Source organism: Hyperolius riggenbachi, chromosome 8 (genome assembly GCF_040937935.1).
Source record: "Hyperolius riggenbachi isolate aHypRig1 chromosome 8, aHypRig1.pri, whole genome shotgun sequence".
In the NCBI taxonomy this organism is placed as follows: Eukaryota; Metazoa; Chordata; class Amphibia; order Anura; family Hyperoliidae; genus Hyperolius; species Hyperolius riggenbachi.
The window spans coordinates 245625345-245641205 of record NC_090653.1 but is presented as its reverse complement, the minus strand read 5'-3'; the positions used below and the strand labels follow the sequence as shown (position 1 = coordinate 245641205).

General features: G+C 45.9%; 1 protein-coding gene across 2 annotated transcripts in view; it reads left to right on the top strand.

Annotated features, from left to right (window-relative positions):
* NUP188 (nucleoporin 188) overlaps window positions 1-15861 on the top strand; it is a 132201-nt gene that overhangs the window by 66305 nt on the left and 50035 nt on the right. For both annotated transcript variants that reach the window (XM_068248499.1, XM_068248498.1), the window contains exons 26-30: window positions 1878-2084; window positions 8525-8694; window positions 8775-8844; window positions 8930-8997; window positions 11685-11877. In XM_068248499.1, the coding sequence (XP_068104600.1) occupies window positions 1878-2084; window positions 8525-8694; window positions 8775-8844; window positions 8930-8997; window positions 11685-11877 (708 nt within the window). The remainder of the gene's footprint in view (window positions 1-1877; window positions 2085-8524; window positions 8695-8774; window positions 8845-8929; window positions 8998-11684; window positions 11878-15861) is intronic.

Below are 15861 nucleotides of genomic sequence, written 5' to 3'. Positions count from 1 at the left end.
ATCCAAAAGACACCAGCAAATCCACCTCTGAATGGCTGAAGAAAAACAAAATGAAGACTTTGGAGTGGCCTAGTCAAAGCTCTGACCTGAATCCTATTGAGATGTTGTGGCATGACCTTAAAAAGGCAGTTCATGCTAGAAAACCCTCAAATAAAGCTGAATTACAACAATTCTGCAAAGATGAGTGGGCCAAAATTCCTCCAGAGCGCTGTAAAAGACTTGTTGCAAGTTATCGCAATCGCTTGATTGCAGTTATTGCTGCTAAGGGTGGCCCAACCAGTTATTAGGTTCAGGGGGCAATTTCTTTTTCACACAGGGCCATGTAGGTTTAGAGTTTTTTTTCTCACTAAATAATAAAAACCATCATTTAAAACTGCATTTTGTGTTCAATTATGTTATCTTTAACTAATGGTTAATGGTTTTTGATGAGCAGAAACATTTAAGTGTGACAAACATGCAAAAGAATAAGAAATCAGGAAGGGGGCAAATAGTTTTTCACACCACTGTATACACAGGAGGTACGCTGGCCGGGAGTCCATTGGTCATTGCGATACTGAACGCCATTACCGACGTGCACTGATCGAGCCCTTGTGACTGAGATTTTCCAGCATTCCCAATCCATCCTTTTGACCTGAAATCAATGGAAAAATTGATCAGGTGACCATGCTGTGGCACAGACTCTCCTCTGATGTGATAAAATTATCGGATCAGAAGTCCGTAACATTAACCTGCCTGGCGGTAAGATTATTTACGGATTTTAGGGTCGTTTCAGACCCTAAGATCAGGAAAAAATCATGCCACCAAAGCCAGCAGCAGCCCCTTCTTTCACACACTTCCCTGGGCTCCAGCGGCTGCAGTTTTCCCTCTGTCCTCCGGTTGGCGGCGATCTCATCAGAGTGATTCAGAGCCTCGGAGGACAGGAAGGAGAACGGCTACCGACGTCTGGATCCCCTGGGAAGTGAGTAAAAACACCAGCGCACAATACTCTGCATTGAGCTCCCGGTGGCTACCGCCAGGGAGGTTAAGCAATATATGGGCACCTTTATGCTATCATGTGACACCTGAGGAAGATGTGCTGATTGGCTTCTGAGAACTCAGCTGGTTCCTTGCCGAACTCTGCTGAGATGTGACTGCATGCTTCATGTTGTGTGATCTATAGGCAAGCAAGTGGTGGAAGACGTTGGGTACTAACTCTGTAATAGACAAGTCTTTTATGAATTGGGTGGGGCACTTGGATTAATTGTATAAATCTAGTGGGAACTGCATGCTAACTGTAGTTTGGAGAGTGCTGCACATAGAGCACTGTCTGTGTTTTGTGGATGGGGTCATCATTGGTCACTAAGAATTGAGCTGGTTGCGGTTATGAATGTGGTTAAAAAAGGAACTCCAGTGAAAATAATGTAATAAAAAAGTGCTTCATTTTTACAATAATTATGTATAAATGATTTAGTCAGTGTTTGCCCATTGTAAAATATTTCCTCTCCCCGATTTACATTCTGACATTTATCACATGATGACATTTTTACTGATGGCAGGTGATGAAGCTGCTGCTTGCTGTTTTGGCAGTTGAAAACAGCTGTAAACAGCTATTTCCCACAATGCAACAAGGCTCACAGACAGAAAACTGCCACCAGTACTATGGTCCTCAGAGTTTCTTGTGGGAAGGGTTTCACCACCATATCAGCCATACAGAGCCCCCTGATGATCCGTTTGTGAAAAGGAATAGATTTCTCATGTAAAAGAGGGTATCCGCTACTGATTGGGATGAAGTTCATTTCTTGGTCACGGTTTCTCTTTAAGTCTACACACTGTCAGTTCATGGGTGTGACTATGCATCAACCACTTGCAAACCTAACCTGTGGGTCTGTTAAACACAGGTGGCTCCCATGTCCGTGTACGCCTGCCTAGGAAGCGACGCAGCCGCTATCCGAGATGCGTTCTTGATCCGCTTGCAGCGCAGCATAGAAGACATGCAGATCAAGGTGATGATTCTGCAGTTTCTCACGGTGGCGGTGGAGACTCAGCCTGGCCTCATTGAGCTCTTCCTAAACCTGGAGGTGAAGAATACAAGTGATGGAACGAAGGTGAGTGAAAGTGACCCTGTGTACCAATCCTGCATAGCTGTGTAAACCGTATACCGTATTTTTCGGACCATAAGACGCTCTGGACCATAAGATGAACCTAGGTTTAGAGGACAAAAACCAGGGGGAAAAAAAAAAACTAAACCTGGTGTGTCCATGGTTCAGGGGCATCTTGTGGATCTTCTCCCCTCCTCAATTAATATGTCACCCTTGTACCTCTTGTGTCCCCTTTATGATCTCCACTTCCCTGTGTCCTCTTAAATGATCCCCTATTCTCTTTGGTGCCCCCCGTGTTCTCTAAAGTCCCCCCTGGGTGTTCTAAAGTGTCCCTGTGTGCTCTTAGGTGCCCCTGTCATTTAAAGTATCCCCCTGTGTGCTGTTAGATGCTCCTGTGTCATTTAAAAAGCCCACTGTGTGCTCTTAGGTGCCCTTGTGTCATTTAAAGTGCCCCATGTGCTGTTAGGTGCCCCTGTGCCATTTAAAGTACCCCATGTGCTGTTAGGTGCCCCTGTGCCATTTAAAGTACCCCGTGTGCTGTTAGGTGCCCCTGTGCCATTTAAAGTGCCCCCTGTGTGCAATTAGGTGACCCCTGATTTTTTTAGATGCCCCCTGTACTGGTCTGTCCATCCCCCTCTTACTCCTGTCTTCTTTCCCCATCTCTCTAAATGCATCCACGGGGAGTGTGCAGGATCGTAATGCCCCCCCCCCCCCCTCGTGTCCCCACAACTTCCCTGCCCTTCTGGGCCTGTCTGCCCCGCCTCCTCTATGTCCATCTCTGTACCTGGGAAGTGTGCAGGAACGTAATGTACCCCTTCGTGTCCCCGCAGCTGTTCGTCCTTATAAGCCTGTCTGCCCCGTCCTCTGCTATGTCCATCTCTGTAGCTGGGAAGTGGGCAGGATCGTAATGTACCCCCTTCGTGTCCCCGCGGCTGTCCGTCCTTACAAGCTCCTCTGCCCCGTCCTCTTCTTTGCCCGTGGGGAGAGTAGTCTGTGGCTTACCGATGCACGCCACTACAGTGCAGATATATCGAGCGGTAATCCTTCTGGGAAGCCGCTGCGGGGTCCGTGCACGTTACCGAATGTCTATCTCCCTTCACTTCCGCATTGATGACGTAAGCGGAAATGAAGAGAGATAAACATTCGGCAACGTGCACGGATCCCGCAGCAGCTTCCCAGAAGGATTACCGCTCGATATCTGTGCACTGTAGTGGCGTGCATCGGTAAGCCACAGACTACTCTCCCCACGGGCAAAGAAGAGGACGGGGCAGAGGAGGCGGGGCAGAGGAGCTTGTAAGGACGGACAGCCGCGGGGACACGAAGGGGGTACATTACGATCCTGCACACTAACCAGCTACAGAGATGGACATAGCAGAGGACGGGGCAGACAGGCTTATAAGGTCGAACAGCTGCTGGGACATGAAGGGGGGTACATTACGTTCCTGCACACTTCCCAAGTACAGAGACGGACATAGAGGAGGCGGGGCAGAGGAGGCGGGGCAGTTCCGGGGACATGAAGGGGTGGGCATAACAATCCTTCACACTCCCCACGGACACCTTACAGAGACGGGGAAATAACAGGACAGCTGCAGGGACACGGGCCACATTACTGCTGCAAGTCCTAGAGGGGGACACCGGGCGCCAGGCTGCATTCGGACCATAAGACGCAGGCACTTTTTACCCCCATGTTTGGGGGAGAAAAAGTGCGTCTTATGGTCCGAAAAATACGGTACATGCTGCAATCTTATGATTTCTTCCTGTCTGCTTTCAGAGATCTTTTTCTTTGCTCTGAATTGGCCTTGTCATCTTATGTACAGTATATGGAGTGAGGCACATGTCTAAATCATGAATTGTGCCCACCCCCTCCTTGCTCTTTAACCGTTCCCATTGGCCAGCTGTCGCCACGTAATATTGGGAGCAGGATAAATGTGCACGTCTTCAGTTATTCTGTAGGCACATTACTCAAAGTTCTTAAAGAGTAACTGTCAGGCTGCAGAAGCTAATTTAAACCTCTAGTCTCCTGTGTTAAACAGTTTAGAAGGAAGCCAAAAAGACATTACTGAAGATAAAGATCGCTCTTACCTTTGATGTATGCTTATCAGCAATGCTTAGACCTAAGCAAGCCGCAAGCCGCATAACATACTGCAAAGCATTCTGGGGCCCTCCCCTCGGCTGCTAAGGAGAAGACGGGATCAAGTTTCAGCAGCTTCTAAAACTCAGTCCAGCCACAGCACAGATAAATCTCGGGGCAGCGTACACTGCAGGAGTCAGCTATTGTTCCTAGCCACATGGCTCATTAATATTCACTGCAAACTAGTGTTATTCAGTATGAGCTGTTCTGTGATCACAAGCAGGCAGGACATGACGACACATTTGGCTTCACAAACATGGAACCTGCCATGAGCTGTCAGGAGCATCATTCTCTGCATATACTATATACAAATTCTGTGAAATCCAAACGTGGACAGTGAAATGCATATGTAATGTAAGTACAGCCAATCTTTAGCTACTGATATATGTGTTTATTTTCTCTGAGACCCTATACCTAACAGCTCCTCTTTAAAGAGGAGCTGTCAGCCATACTATCTCAGAAAAAAAAAACCACATATATAAGTAGATAAATACTTGCTCTATTTACATAACATATGTATTGCACTGTCCACGTTTTGATTTTAGTGATTTTTCCACAGTTAAAAAAGAGAAAATCCTTCTTAGCATTTCCCATTTTAACTGTGGCTATTTTTAAGCCAATCCTGATGTCATTTCTTCCCTTAATCTCCCCTGCCTGATTTGCCCGCCCTTCATTATAGAAAGTGCATTGTCTCGCATGAGACATATTGGCCAATCCGAGAGCAACAGAGGAACAGGAAGGGGAAACCAGGAGGGAAAGAGGCTTCAACCAATCAGGCTGCATTAGTTAATTTTGAAGGGAAATAAGGAAGCAAAAAAAGGACAACCCAGCACGCCTTGCAACTTCCTTTTTGTGTACCAAATTTTGCGTATACCAAATAAGAGTCAGGTAAACTGCGGAATGATCATTTGCAAAACAACTGAAATGGGAAGCACCATCCACAACTATTATAACACAAATGCCCTATATTAATGCAAGGGTTCCGTGAAATATGCAGAACGGTATAAATAATCCATGTAACAAACAAAAAAGCTATAACCTCAAAAACACCACATCAGACCAGTATTATAATTGAAAGCAAAATTATTAAAACCTTAAAAACACGTTAAAATGGTAGGGAAACAATAAATCTCAAATATCGGAGTGACCGGAGGAATTGTAAAGTGCTATATATATACTGACAGACCAAACACTGGTCTGAACCAAAGTGCAGAGTGACCTTCTAATAATAAATATACAAATGCAAATTCATGAACATAACCAAGACATGTTGCAGGGCATATAATAAATTGCATGTAAACCAGTGAAAACTGAGATAACCAGAGGCCAGGTGAGGCCAAGTCATGCTAAATGCTGAAAAAAAGAGACCAATCCAAAGATAATCCAGAGAAGAAAACATACTGAAAGTGTTCAGGAACAGAAAAATAGTGCCCTGTGATAAAGTATAGAAAGTAAAGTACCAAACATGTGAAAGATATCACAAAGAAAGTGATGTGCTGGAAGCCTACCGGGTAAAGATAACTCCACCGGTCCCCACCACCGCTGGGGACTGATCATTTATCAGCAAGAAAAGTAATAGTGATTTTAACTTTAGTATTGCCTGGTTAGCAACAGTTCTTTATTTTTATCTGGTAAACAAATAATAAGGATGCTAGTAGACAAGTGGTAACAGGCAGCACCCAACCATCCAGATGCGATGTGCTTTTGGTTGTTGTCCTTCTGTCTCCAGGAACAGCAGGTAGAAACTCCAAGAGAAGAGACTCAGCACCGTCTTCAAGTGTATTTCAAGCTCTTTATTTGTTTAAAGCATCAAAAAGACAAGCCCTCTGAATACATACAAGTTCAATAGGCTTTAAATAGTGCTTGCTCCACTAGGGAGCCAATCATAATGGTCTGGACGCCCTGTCGTCAACCAATCAGGCTAAGTTCCTACATGTAAACCCTCCCATCTAGCGGAGGACCTGATGGGGAACTGCATCTATTTTTATGCTCCAGTCATTTTAAAATGGCTGCTGGAGTGCCGACCAATAAGGGCAGAGCATGTCCTGAATGAAAAAACGTCATATAACCGCCGCACACGGAAATCCGCATGCAGGTAATACAATGCGTATGCGTAAAAATGTACGTGTAAAACACCCTGTAGCGTAAATTTTCTAAGACATAGACGATCCAATCGCCTATACCAGTCACGCATAAAATTCGCCTTTTCAAGCAAGATAGTGTACATGCTCGTAACCCTTAATGGGTTAAATATAGACAGTGCAGAATAAGAAAAATAATTTAAGAAAGAAAGAGGAAAAAAATGTCAAAACACTTCAGCTCGGTGTCTGGCGGCCGCCCAAAGCAGCGGCCAGACACCGAACGTCAAAAACAAAAATAACAAAATCATAACATCTCGCCCACCCAGACTAGTGTCCGCCAAATCGCGGCGGCCAGTCAGGGCTGGAGAGAACATCAAAATACCAATTCTATCCCGACTGGCATCCACAAACATATGGCGGCCATTCAGGAGAGAAGCAGATAAACAACAAAGAGCATACAAAATATTTAAAGACCTGCCCAGACTGGCGGATGCATAATAAAGTTGCTAACCAAGCAATCCAAAAGTTAAAATCACTATTACTTTTCTTGTTGATAAATGACCATTCCCCAGTTTACTCGACTCTTATTTGGTACACACAAAATGTGGTACACAAAAAGAAAGTTACAGGGCATGTTGTGTTGTCCTTTTTTGCTTCTCTACTTCCCCTCAGAGTTAACTAAGGCCCCGTTCACACTTGCGTTTTTGCAAAAAACGGAACGGATGTTCGGATCCGTTCCGTGCGCATGAGGACCGGATGCGTACGGTTGCACTCCTGATCCGTTCCGGATCCGTTCCGTTTGCATCAGTTTTTTCGTCAGTTAGTGATCCGGTTGATATCCGGATCCGTTTTTAAAGAGATAACAGACTATATAAATTCTTGGGGTATGGGAGGTCTGCAGAAGCCCTGGGGTCATTGTTGGAGACAGCCTGGCATGTGGAGACCATCCTTGGATATAGAGACTGCAGTTTGGACCATGGATCCAGTGTTTTTGTACTGATTTTACCTGGGAATTGTCTCCTTTTTGATTTTTACCTATTACTATATGGGAAGAAGGCTTGCTCCTCGCAGGAGATGGTGGGTGCACCAGGCAGGTAGCTGCTGCACCTGTAGAATCAGGTCCTCAGGTGTGTAGGGCCTCACCTCTTCGTCCGACATGCTGCCAAATATCTCCAGCCACAAGTCACTGCTGCTCCACTCCTCAAACGCTGGGCCCATGTACCATCCAACATGGCCGCTATGACCATAGAAAACACATAGGAAGTGGGTAGATTGTCCAGATTTGCTAGCCAGTGTGTTGCCTCCTTTCCGTTTCTCATTGGTTTCAGCTGTGCGGATGGTGCAGTCAGGATCCGGTCCGGGTGCTGTGGCCGGATCCGACGTACGTGAAAAATAGAGCAAGTTGGAAAAGTGTCTGGAGTCCGTATCCGGTCCGGATCCGGTCCGCGTGGAACGGACGAGTATGTAAGCATCCATAGACTATCATTGGATTGCCAAACGTCCGTTCCGTTTGTACAGCATACGTTCCGGATCCGGTCCGGAAAATCCTGACTGCTAACGCAAATGTGAACCCTGCCTAATGCAGCCTCCTTCCCTCCTGTTTTCCCCTCCTACACCTCTGTTTATCTCTCATTGCGAATATTTCTCATGCTGAGACAATACACTTTCTATAGTGAAGGACGGGCAAATCAGGTAGAGGAGACTAAGGGAGGAAATGACATCAGGATTGGCTTCAAAAAAGTCATACTTAAAATGGGAAATGCTAAGAAGGATTTTCTCTTTTTATTTTACTTGTAGAAAAATCACTAAAATCAAAACGTGGACGGTGCAATACATATGTTATGTAAGTAGAGCAAGTATTTATCTACTTATATACAGGTATGTTTTTTTTTCTGAGATAGTATGGCTGACAGATCCTCTATAACTGGTGCTCTCCTGACCCACACTGCTTCCCAGAACTGACGCCAACTAAGCACATTGTTGATATGGCAAAGTAGGCCCAAGCCTCTCATCTGTTACCTTATTTAAAAAAATTGACATTTTTAAGTTTTATGCCTGATAAAAACACAGGAGGAGATTTTCATAAAATACTGAATACAAATGTATGGTAACTTTTGTACTTTAGACCTTAGATGGCCACTAACAGGCAATGCATTTTCTGTAGACGTCTGAATAGTTTTTCGAAACGGCAACCTGTATCTTTATCGCTGTGTCTGTTCTTGTCCCACATACAGGAGTACAGCTTGGGGCAGTGGAGCTGTCTGCAGGTTGTTCTGAACTTGATTGATTTGCAACAAGTGAATGAGTTTTGGAGCACCCCTCAGCTGCACCGTTCCGCTATTGCTTTCCTGCACGCCCTATGGCAAGACCGCCGTGACAGCGCCATGACCGTGCTGAGGATAAAGTGAGCTATACATTTATAGAGAAGTCCAGTGCTTTACAGTCCTTGAATTGCGTTTCTCACCAATCCTCATGTCTCTGCAGGCCCCATTTCTGGGACAATCTGACTTTCCCGCTGTTTGGAACCCTTGTTCCCCCCTCAGAATCTTCTGATGTAAGTTGAATCAGAACCAGCTGAATTAGATGCCTAGTTGTTTCTGTGCTTTACTGTATTTCTAATTTCTGCAATCCCTCTGCAGCTGAGTGTGTTGGAGACCTGTGCCTTTATCATGAGAATCCTCTGCCTGGAGCTGTACTATGTAGTCAGGTATGTCTGAGTGATATTGGCCAAGGACGCCTGTACTGGAAAAAATATAACATGAATATTTACAAGTTATCCAGTGGTAGTGCCGTAGCAGAATTTAAAGGGGTACCGGACTCTTGCACAGCCAGGGTCGGCGCTGCCATTGAGGCAAAGGGGGCAATTGCCCCAGGGCCCCGACCTCTGCAGGGGCCCCTGCACTGCCAGACCCTGGCAACTGTACTTTCCCCGCTGCTCCACGAGGCCCCCCTCCTTCTTAATGTCCGGCTGCCAACAGATAGATGCTATGCTGCGTTGCGCTCCCCTCCTGACCTCTCTCCCTCCCTCCCTCCTATGAATCATTCAAGCAGTGGCAGTCACTCACTCTCTGTCCTGTTGGCAGCGCTGGGGTCTATAGTGACGGCATTCTCCTGTATCTTTATCTTTAAGGGCCCCTCTTGATGACATCATCATGTGAAGACCTTACTACACAGGAGAATGCTGGCACTGTAGACCCCAGCACTAGCAACCGGACAGATAGTGAGTGACTGTCGCTGCTTGAATGATTCATAGGATGGAGGGAGAGAGAGAGGACAGGAGAGGAAAACTGCATGGGTAGGAATGAGCAGGGCAGGGAACATGGGAAGCAGTTGGGCATATCAGATCACACATCATAAAAGAGAGAGAGAAAAGTTTCTCTGTGTGTGTGTGTGTGTGTGTGTGTGTGTGTGTGTGTGTGTGTGTGTGTGTGTGTGTGTGTGTGTCTGTGTGCGTGTCTGTGTGCACGTCTGTGTGCACGTCTGTGTTCAACTGTGTGCTGTGGGGTAGTATTTATCTGTGTTGGGAGGGGGACTATTGGGGGAGAGGGGGCCCCCTGCTTAAGCTTGCCCCTGTGCACAGCACACAATGAAAGGTGTTAATTCCACATAGAGTTCATGTGGAAATTCACTGGTCTGTGTTTGTTTAGCTAAATCAAAGTGTCTAATTAGTTCTTCTCAGTAGCTGTGAATAGACTGCAGGAGCTTTGCCAAGACAGCTCTCCCAATACAGTAAGCCCTGAGGCGTAACCCTTTTTCAGTGCTCTCTGCAAAGTAAAACTAAGTTAAAACTTCCAATTTCCATAAGTTGAAATGAAGATTTTTTTTTCCCATAAAGGTTATTATGCTGTGGCTAATCTTTTAGAGCAGAGATGAAATTCCGAGTTTAGTTCCATTTAAAATTCTGTCGAGGCACTCCTGCAATGTAGCCAACAGAAAAACACACAGTAGCTGGTATTTCATAAACTGTACAAGGCCCCTCTGCCAGCCAGCTGATAGGATATGGCAAGCCAGCATAGCACCAATGAGTCATAACTCTTTTCTCTTCCTGTAATAAACCTACACTAACAGCACTGGGCAGTTGTGTGCAGCTTTATTGGCTCACACTGTAGCCCTGTTCTTCACAGACTCTTAATAGCAAGCTGTCAACTACAACAAAACATTTGATAAAGTGCTTTTCTCCTGTATGACCCAAATCCCAAAAGTTTGCCCCAGATCAGTATTCAGTGATGTGTTTCAAGGGGGTTATGTAATCATAACTGCCAGACTAAACAGATGGTGTCAAGGTCCTGTTGATCTGGTGCGGGCACCTTTAAGGCATGGAATCTAAGTAGGTACAGGTCTTCATCAGTGCACACCACAAGGAATCACCAATAATGAGCAACAAGCTACTTTGCTGCCTGGTTCCCCCTAGGTCACGACCCCCAGAACTTCCCCACCAGTGAGGAGAAGAACAGGAGTAGTGAGAACACAGTTTAGTGAATCAGGGCCATGGAGTCTCAAGTCCTGGGGGCGGTTATATTGCTCTAACAATCTATAGGCAGCCACGAGATCTCAGTACAGTGCACTGATATAGATTGTGACAGATCATAAAAGTAAATCTATTAACCCTTTCAGCCTTTTTTATGTAAAATAGCGCAGATCTAAACTCGCTTTGGTATTTCCTGGTCTCGATGATAAACTTTTGAAGGGGGTGTGGTAATAAGGGGAAAATTGATTGATATTTTCTGGGAGTGTCCTCGGATAAAAGTATTTTGGGAGAGTGTTCTTTTGTACATTAACAGTATGGTTGTTAATAAGTTGGGAATGATCCATTGGAAGTGCATCTGCATAATTCCCCTATGTCTATTTGCAACGCACTTGGTCACAACTTGGACCACGGGTAACGGAGTTTAGCGCCTCTGTGTCACACAGGGGCGCTAAACTCCGTTACCCGTGGTCCCAGTTGTGATACTCCTATACTATAGCCTGATGAAGTGGGATGTGCCCACGAAACGCGTTGCACTTTTTTGGAGTATGTGAATAAAACTTTATTGTTGAAAAAAATCAACTTTACCTTGTGTTGGTATCGGGGAGGTAAGTCCACCACTAACCTCCCTCGCTTTTAACCTTTTAAACAAATATTTTACTCTACTGGCACCTCTGTATCACTGCGTATAAAAAAAAAAATAGTTCAGGTAAGAACTTGTGATAGTGCAGGTATTCTACTGGAACAGAGGGGATGGTTTGACTGTGAAGATTCACTTGAACTGAACTATTGATGGATTTTCATTTTACGTGTGCATAAAATCCGTCTGGTTTCCTCTATGCTGTTATACCACATGGCAGTGTACTTAAAACTGATCCTGTAACTGTGGATCTCATTGTAGCTTTATCCGTCTCCTCTTCTCTGCACAGGGGATCATTAGACAGCTCTCTGAAGGGAATTCTGGAGAAATTCTCCAAGAAAGATCGCTTCACTTACTGGTCGAGTTACATGCTTTCTCTGGTGCGTCGCATAGCGGAGATGGAAGGCAACTGCAGCTCTCTGATTGAATACCAGACACTGCTGTCAGCCTGGCGCATCCTTCTCATAGTTTCCACACACTATGTAAGTATGCTACACTCCGCTGTTTATTATACCCGGTATGACTCGTACTTACACTGCGTAATAAAATGCAGGGAGCTGTTACACACCAAGGCTTGTGTAGTCTCGAATGGCATTTATATTCTTGGCTTTCCGAACATTTGACTAACTTTACATTTGCAGACCTAAAATGTCCAAGTGCCCTTTTTGCGGTTTCCAGAATGCTATCCTCATGGCCTGAGTGCCTGGATTCCAAAACCCTTTAGATCAGCTCATGTAAAGCGAACCCGAGGTCAACCTTGGTTCAAAATTCAGATACCGTATATACTTGCGTATACAGTGGTGTGAAAAACTATTTGCCCCCTTCCTGATTTCTTATTCTTTTGCATGTTTGTCACACTTAAATGTTTCTGCTCATCAAAAACCGTTAACTATTAGTCAAAGATAACATAATTGAACACAAAATGCAGTTTTAAATGATGGTTTTTAATATTTAGTGAGAAAGAACTCCAAATCTCCATGGCCCTGTGTGAAAAAGTGATTGCCCCCCCTTGTTAAAAAATAACTTAACTGTGGTTTATCACACCTGAGTAATCAGGCCCCCCGGGCCTGATTACTGCCACACCTGTTTCAATCAAGAAATCACTTAAATAGGAGCTATCTGACACAGAGAAGTACACCAAAAGCACCTCAAAAGCTAGACATCATGCCAAGATCCAAAGAAATTCAGGAACAAATCAGAACAAAAGTACTGTAATTGAGGTCTATCAGTCTGGTAAAGGTTATAAAGCCATTTCTAAAGCTTTGGGACTCCAGCGAACCACAGTGAGAGCCATTATCCACAAATGGCAAAAACATGAAACAGTGATGAACCTTCCCAGGAGTGGCCGGCCGACCAAAATTACCCCAAGAGCGCAGAGAAAACTCATCCGAGAGGCCACAAAAGACCCCAGGACAACATCTAAAGAACTGCAGGCCTCACTTGCCTCAATTAAGGTCAGTGTTCACGATTCTACCATAAGAAAGAGACTGGGCAAAAATGGCCTGCATGGCAGATATCCAAGACGCAAACCACTTTTAAGCAAAAAGAACATTAAGGCTCGTCTCAATTTTGCTAAAAAAACATCTCAATGATTGCCAAGACTTTTGGGAAAATACCTTGTGGACCGACGAGACAAAAGTTGAACTTTTTGGAAGGTGCGTGTCCCGTTACATTTGGCATAGAAGTAACACAGCATTTCAGCAAAAGAACATCATACCAACAGTAAAATATGGTGGTGGTAGTGTGATGGTCTGTGGTTGTTTTGCTGCTTCAGGATCTGGAAGGCTTGCTGTGATAGATGGAACCATAAATTCTACTGTCTACCAAAAAATCCTGAAGGAGAATGTCCGGCCATCTGTTTGTCAACTCAAGCTGAAGCGATCTTTGGTACTGCAGCAGGACAATGACCAAAAACACACCAGCAAATCCACCTCTGAATGGCTGAAGAAAAACAAAATGAAGACTTTGGAGTGGCCTAGTCAAAGTCCTGACCTGAATCCTATTGAGATGTTGTGGCATGACCTTAAAAAGGCGGTTCATGCTAGAAAACCCTCAAATAAATCTGAATTACAACAATTCTGCAAAGATGAGTGGGCCAAAATTCCTCCAGAGCGCTGGAAAAGACTCGTTGCAAGTTATCGCAATCGCTTGATTGCAGTTATTGCTGCTAAGGGTGGCCCAACCAGTTATTAGGTTCAGGGGGCAATTTCTTTTTCACACAGGGCCATGTAGGTTTTGAGTTTTTTTTCTCACTAAATAATAAAAAACATCATTTAAAACTGCATTTTGTGTTCAATTATGTTATCTTTGACTAGTAGTTAAAGGTTTTTGATGAGCAGAAACATTTAAGTGTGACAAACATGCAAAAGAATAAGAAATCAGGAAGGGGAAAATAGTTTTTCACACCACTGTAAGCCTAATTTTTCATTGGGAAAAATGTGCTGAAAAGTTACCCCCTCAGCTCGTCAGTGGAGCAGAATGGATGGTGGAGCAGGATTTTATTACTGGCAGAGGAGTGTAAGGATTGTGCACTAGTGATCCTGCTCTTATTAGCTGGTTCCCTGCTGTGTGTGGGCCCCCCATCCCCTGCAACATGGTGTGCAAAGTCTACCTGTGTCCCCAGGCTTGTGGAGCAGAGCGTGCAAGCAACGTGTCAGTGGTGCAATGATCGGGAATGCTTCCTGTGTGGCAATCGCTGTGTCTCACCTCTAGGACACCATCTAGTGGCGTCATGAGACAGAGCTGTATCATCATTGGGGCACATCTGGCTATGAGGAGTGGGGCTGATTTGTACTGGCGGCACATCTGGCTACTGGGGAGGGGGCTTATACGCGAGTCAATCACCTTTTCCTGGATTCTGAGGGAAAAGTGGGTACCTCGGCTATATGCGAGTATATACGGTACTTACCTAAGGAGAGGGAAGCATCTGGATCTTGAAGAGGCTTCCCATGTCCTCGCGGGACGCGCTCCTCTTCATGCACGAGCTCAGCCACGCCTGTACAGGACCAGCAATGCTTGCACAGGCACAGTGAGTATGTGCTTTTGCATGAAAGGGAGTGTGGCCCGGATCTGAAATCTGACAAGCTCTCGTTGGATTTCTTTTGGGGGTCCGCGATCGACAATGTTAGTCCAGAGGATGGCGTGGGAAGCCTCTACAGAATCCTGAGGCTTCCTTCTTCTTGGGCACTTATCAGTATTTGTTTTTTGACCCAAGGTTCGCCTTAGGTTCACTTTAAAGGAATACTGTAGGGAGGTCGGGGTAAAATGAGTTGAACTTACCCGGGGCTTTTAATGGTCCCCCGCAGGCATCCTGTGTCCACACAGCCGCTCAACCAATGCTCTGGCCCCGCCTCCGGTTCACTTCTGGAATTTCAGACTTTGAAGTCTGAAAACCACTGCACCTGCGTTGCCGTGTCCTCGCTCCCGCTGATGTCACCAGGAGCGTACTGCGCAGGCACAGACCGTACTGGGCCTGCGCAGTACGCTCCTGGTGACATCAGCGGGAGCGAGGACACGGCAACGCAGGCGCAGTGGTTTTCAGACTTTAACCACTTCACAACGGAGGGGTTTTACCCCTGAAACACCAGCGCGATTTTTACCTTTCAACGCTGCTTCCATTCTTTTTTTTTTCTGTAATATGATTGGTTATTGGGGACTGGGGTCCCCATAACCAATCATTGCACTGCAGAGCGGGGGTGTGTGTGCGCGCACGCGGGTCGCGCGATGGCGCTGCACGTTTGTTTACTTTTCATTGTTATGAATGAAGACTGCTTCTGTTTTAGCAGTCTTCATTCTATTCGCAATCGGCGAGTCTAATTGGATTTAGGAACGCTTGTTCCTAACATCCAATTAGTCACCTGCTGTGCTGGCTGGCTGGAGTGTGCGCGCGAGTTCCTTGCCCACTCCCAGCCAGTAAACAAACAAGTGCGCCTTTCTCCGTCCCTGGGGGTGAAGCAGTGCGCAGAGGGACGGAGAAATTTAGCACTGGGGGGGATGAAGTGGTTAAAGTCTGAAATTCCAGAAGTGAACCAGAGGCGGGGCCGGAGTATCGGTGAGTGGCTGTGTGGGCACAGGATGTCTGCGGAGGACCATTACAAGCCCCGGGTATGTTCAACTCATTTCCCCCCGACCCCCTACAGCAGGGGTCTCAAACTCACGGCCCGCGGGCCATTTGCGGCCCTCGATACAATATTTTGTGGCCCTCGCCGGCAAAAGCTTCCTTATAGTTCGCTTCAGTGCTCCCAAGTAATCCGCCGCATCCCCGCCGCTAAACGAGGGCTGCAGAGCCCCCAAATCACCTGGGGGGCAATCCGCCGGCATTTCCTGGAAGGGGCAGAGCTTTCAGCTTCAGCTCTGCCCCTCCTGACGTCAATCGCCGCCTCTCCCCGCCCCTCTCTGTGAAGGAAGAGTGAGAGGGGCGGGCAGAGGCAGCGATGCGGTGTGATTGTGAATTTCCTTATGCGGCC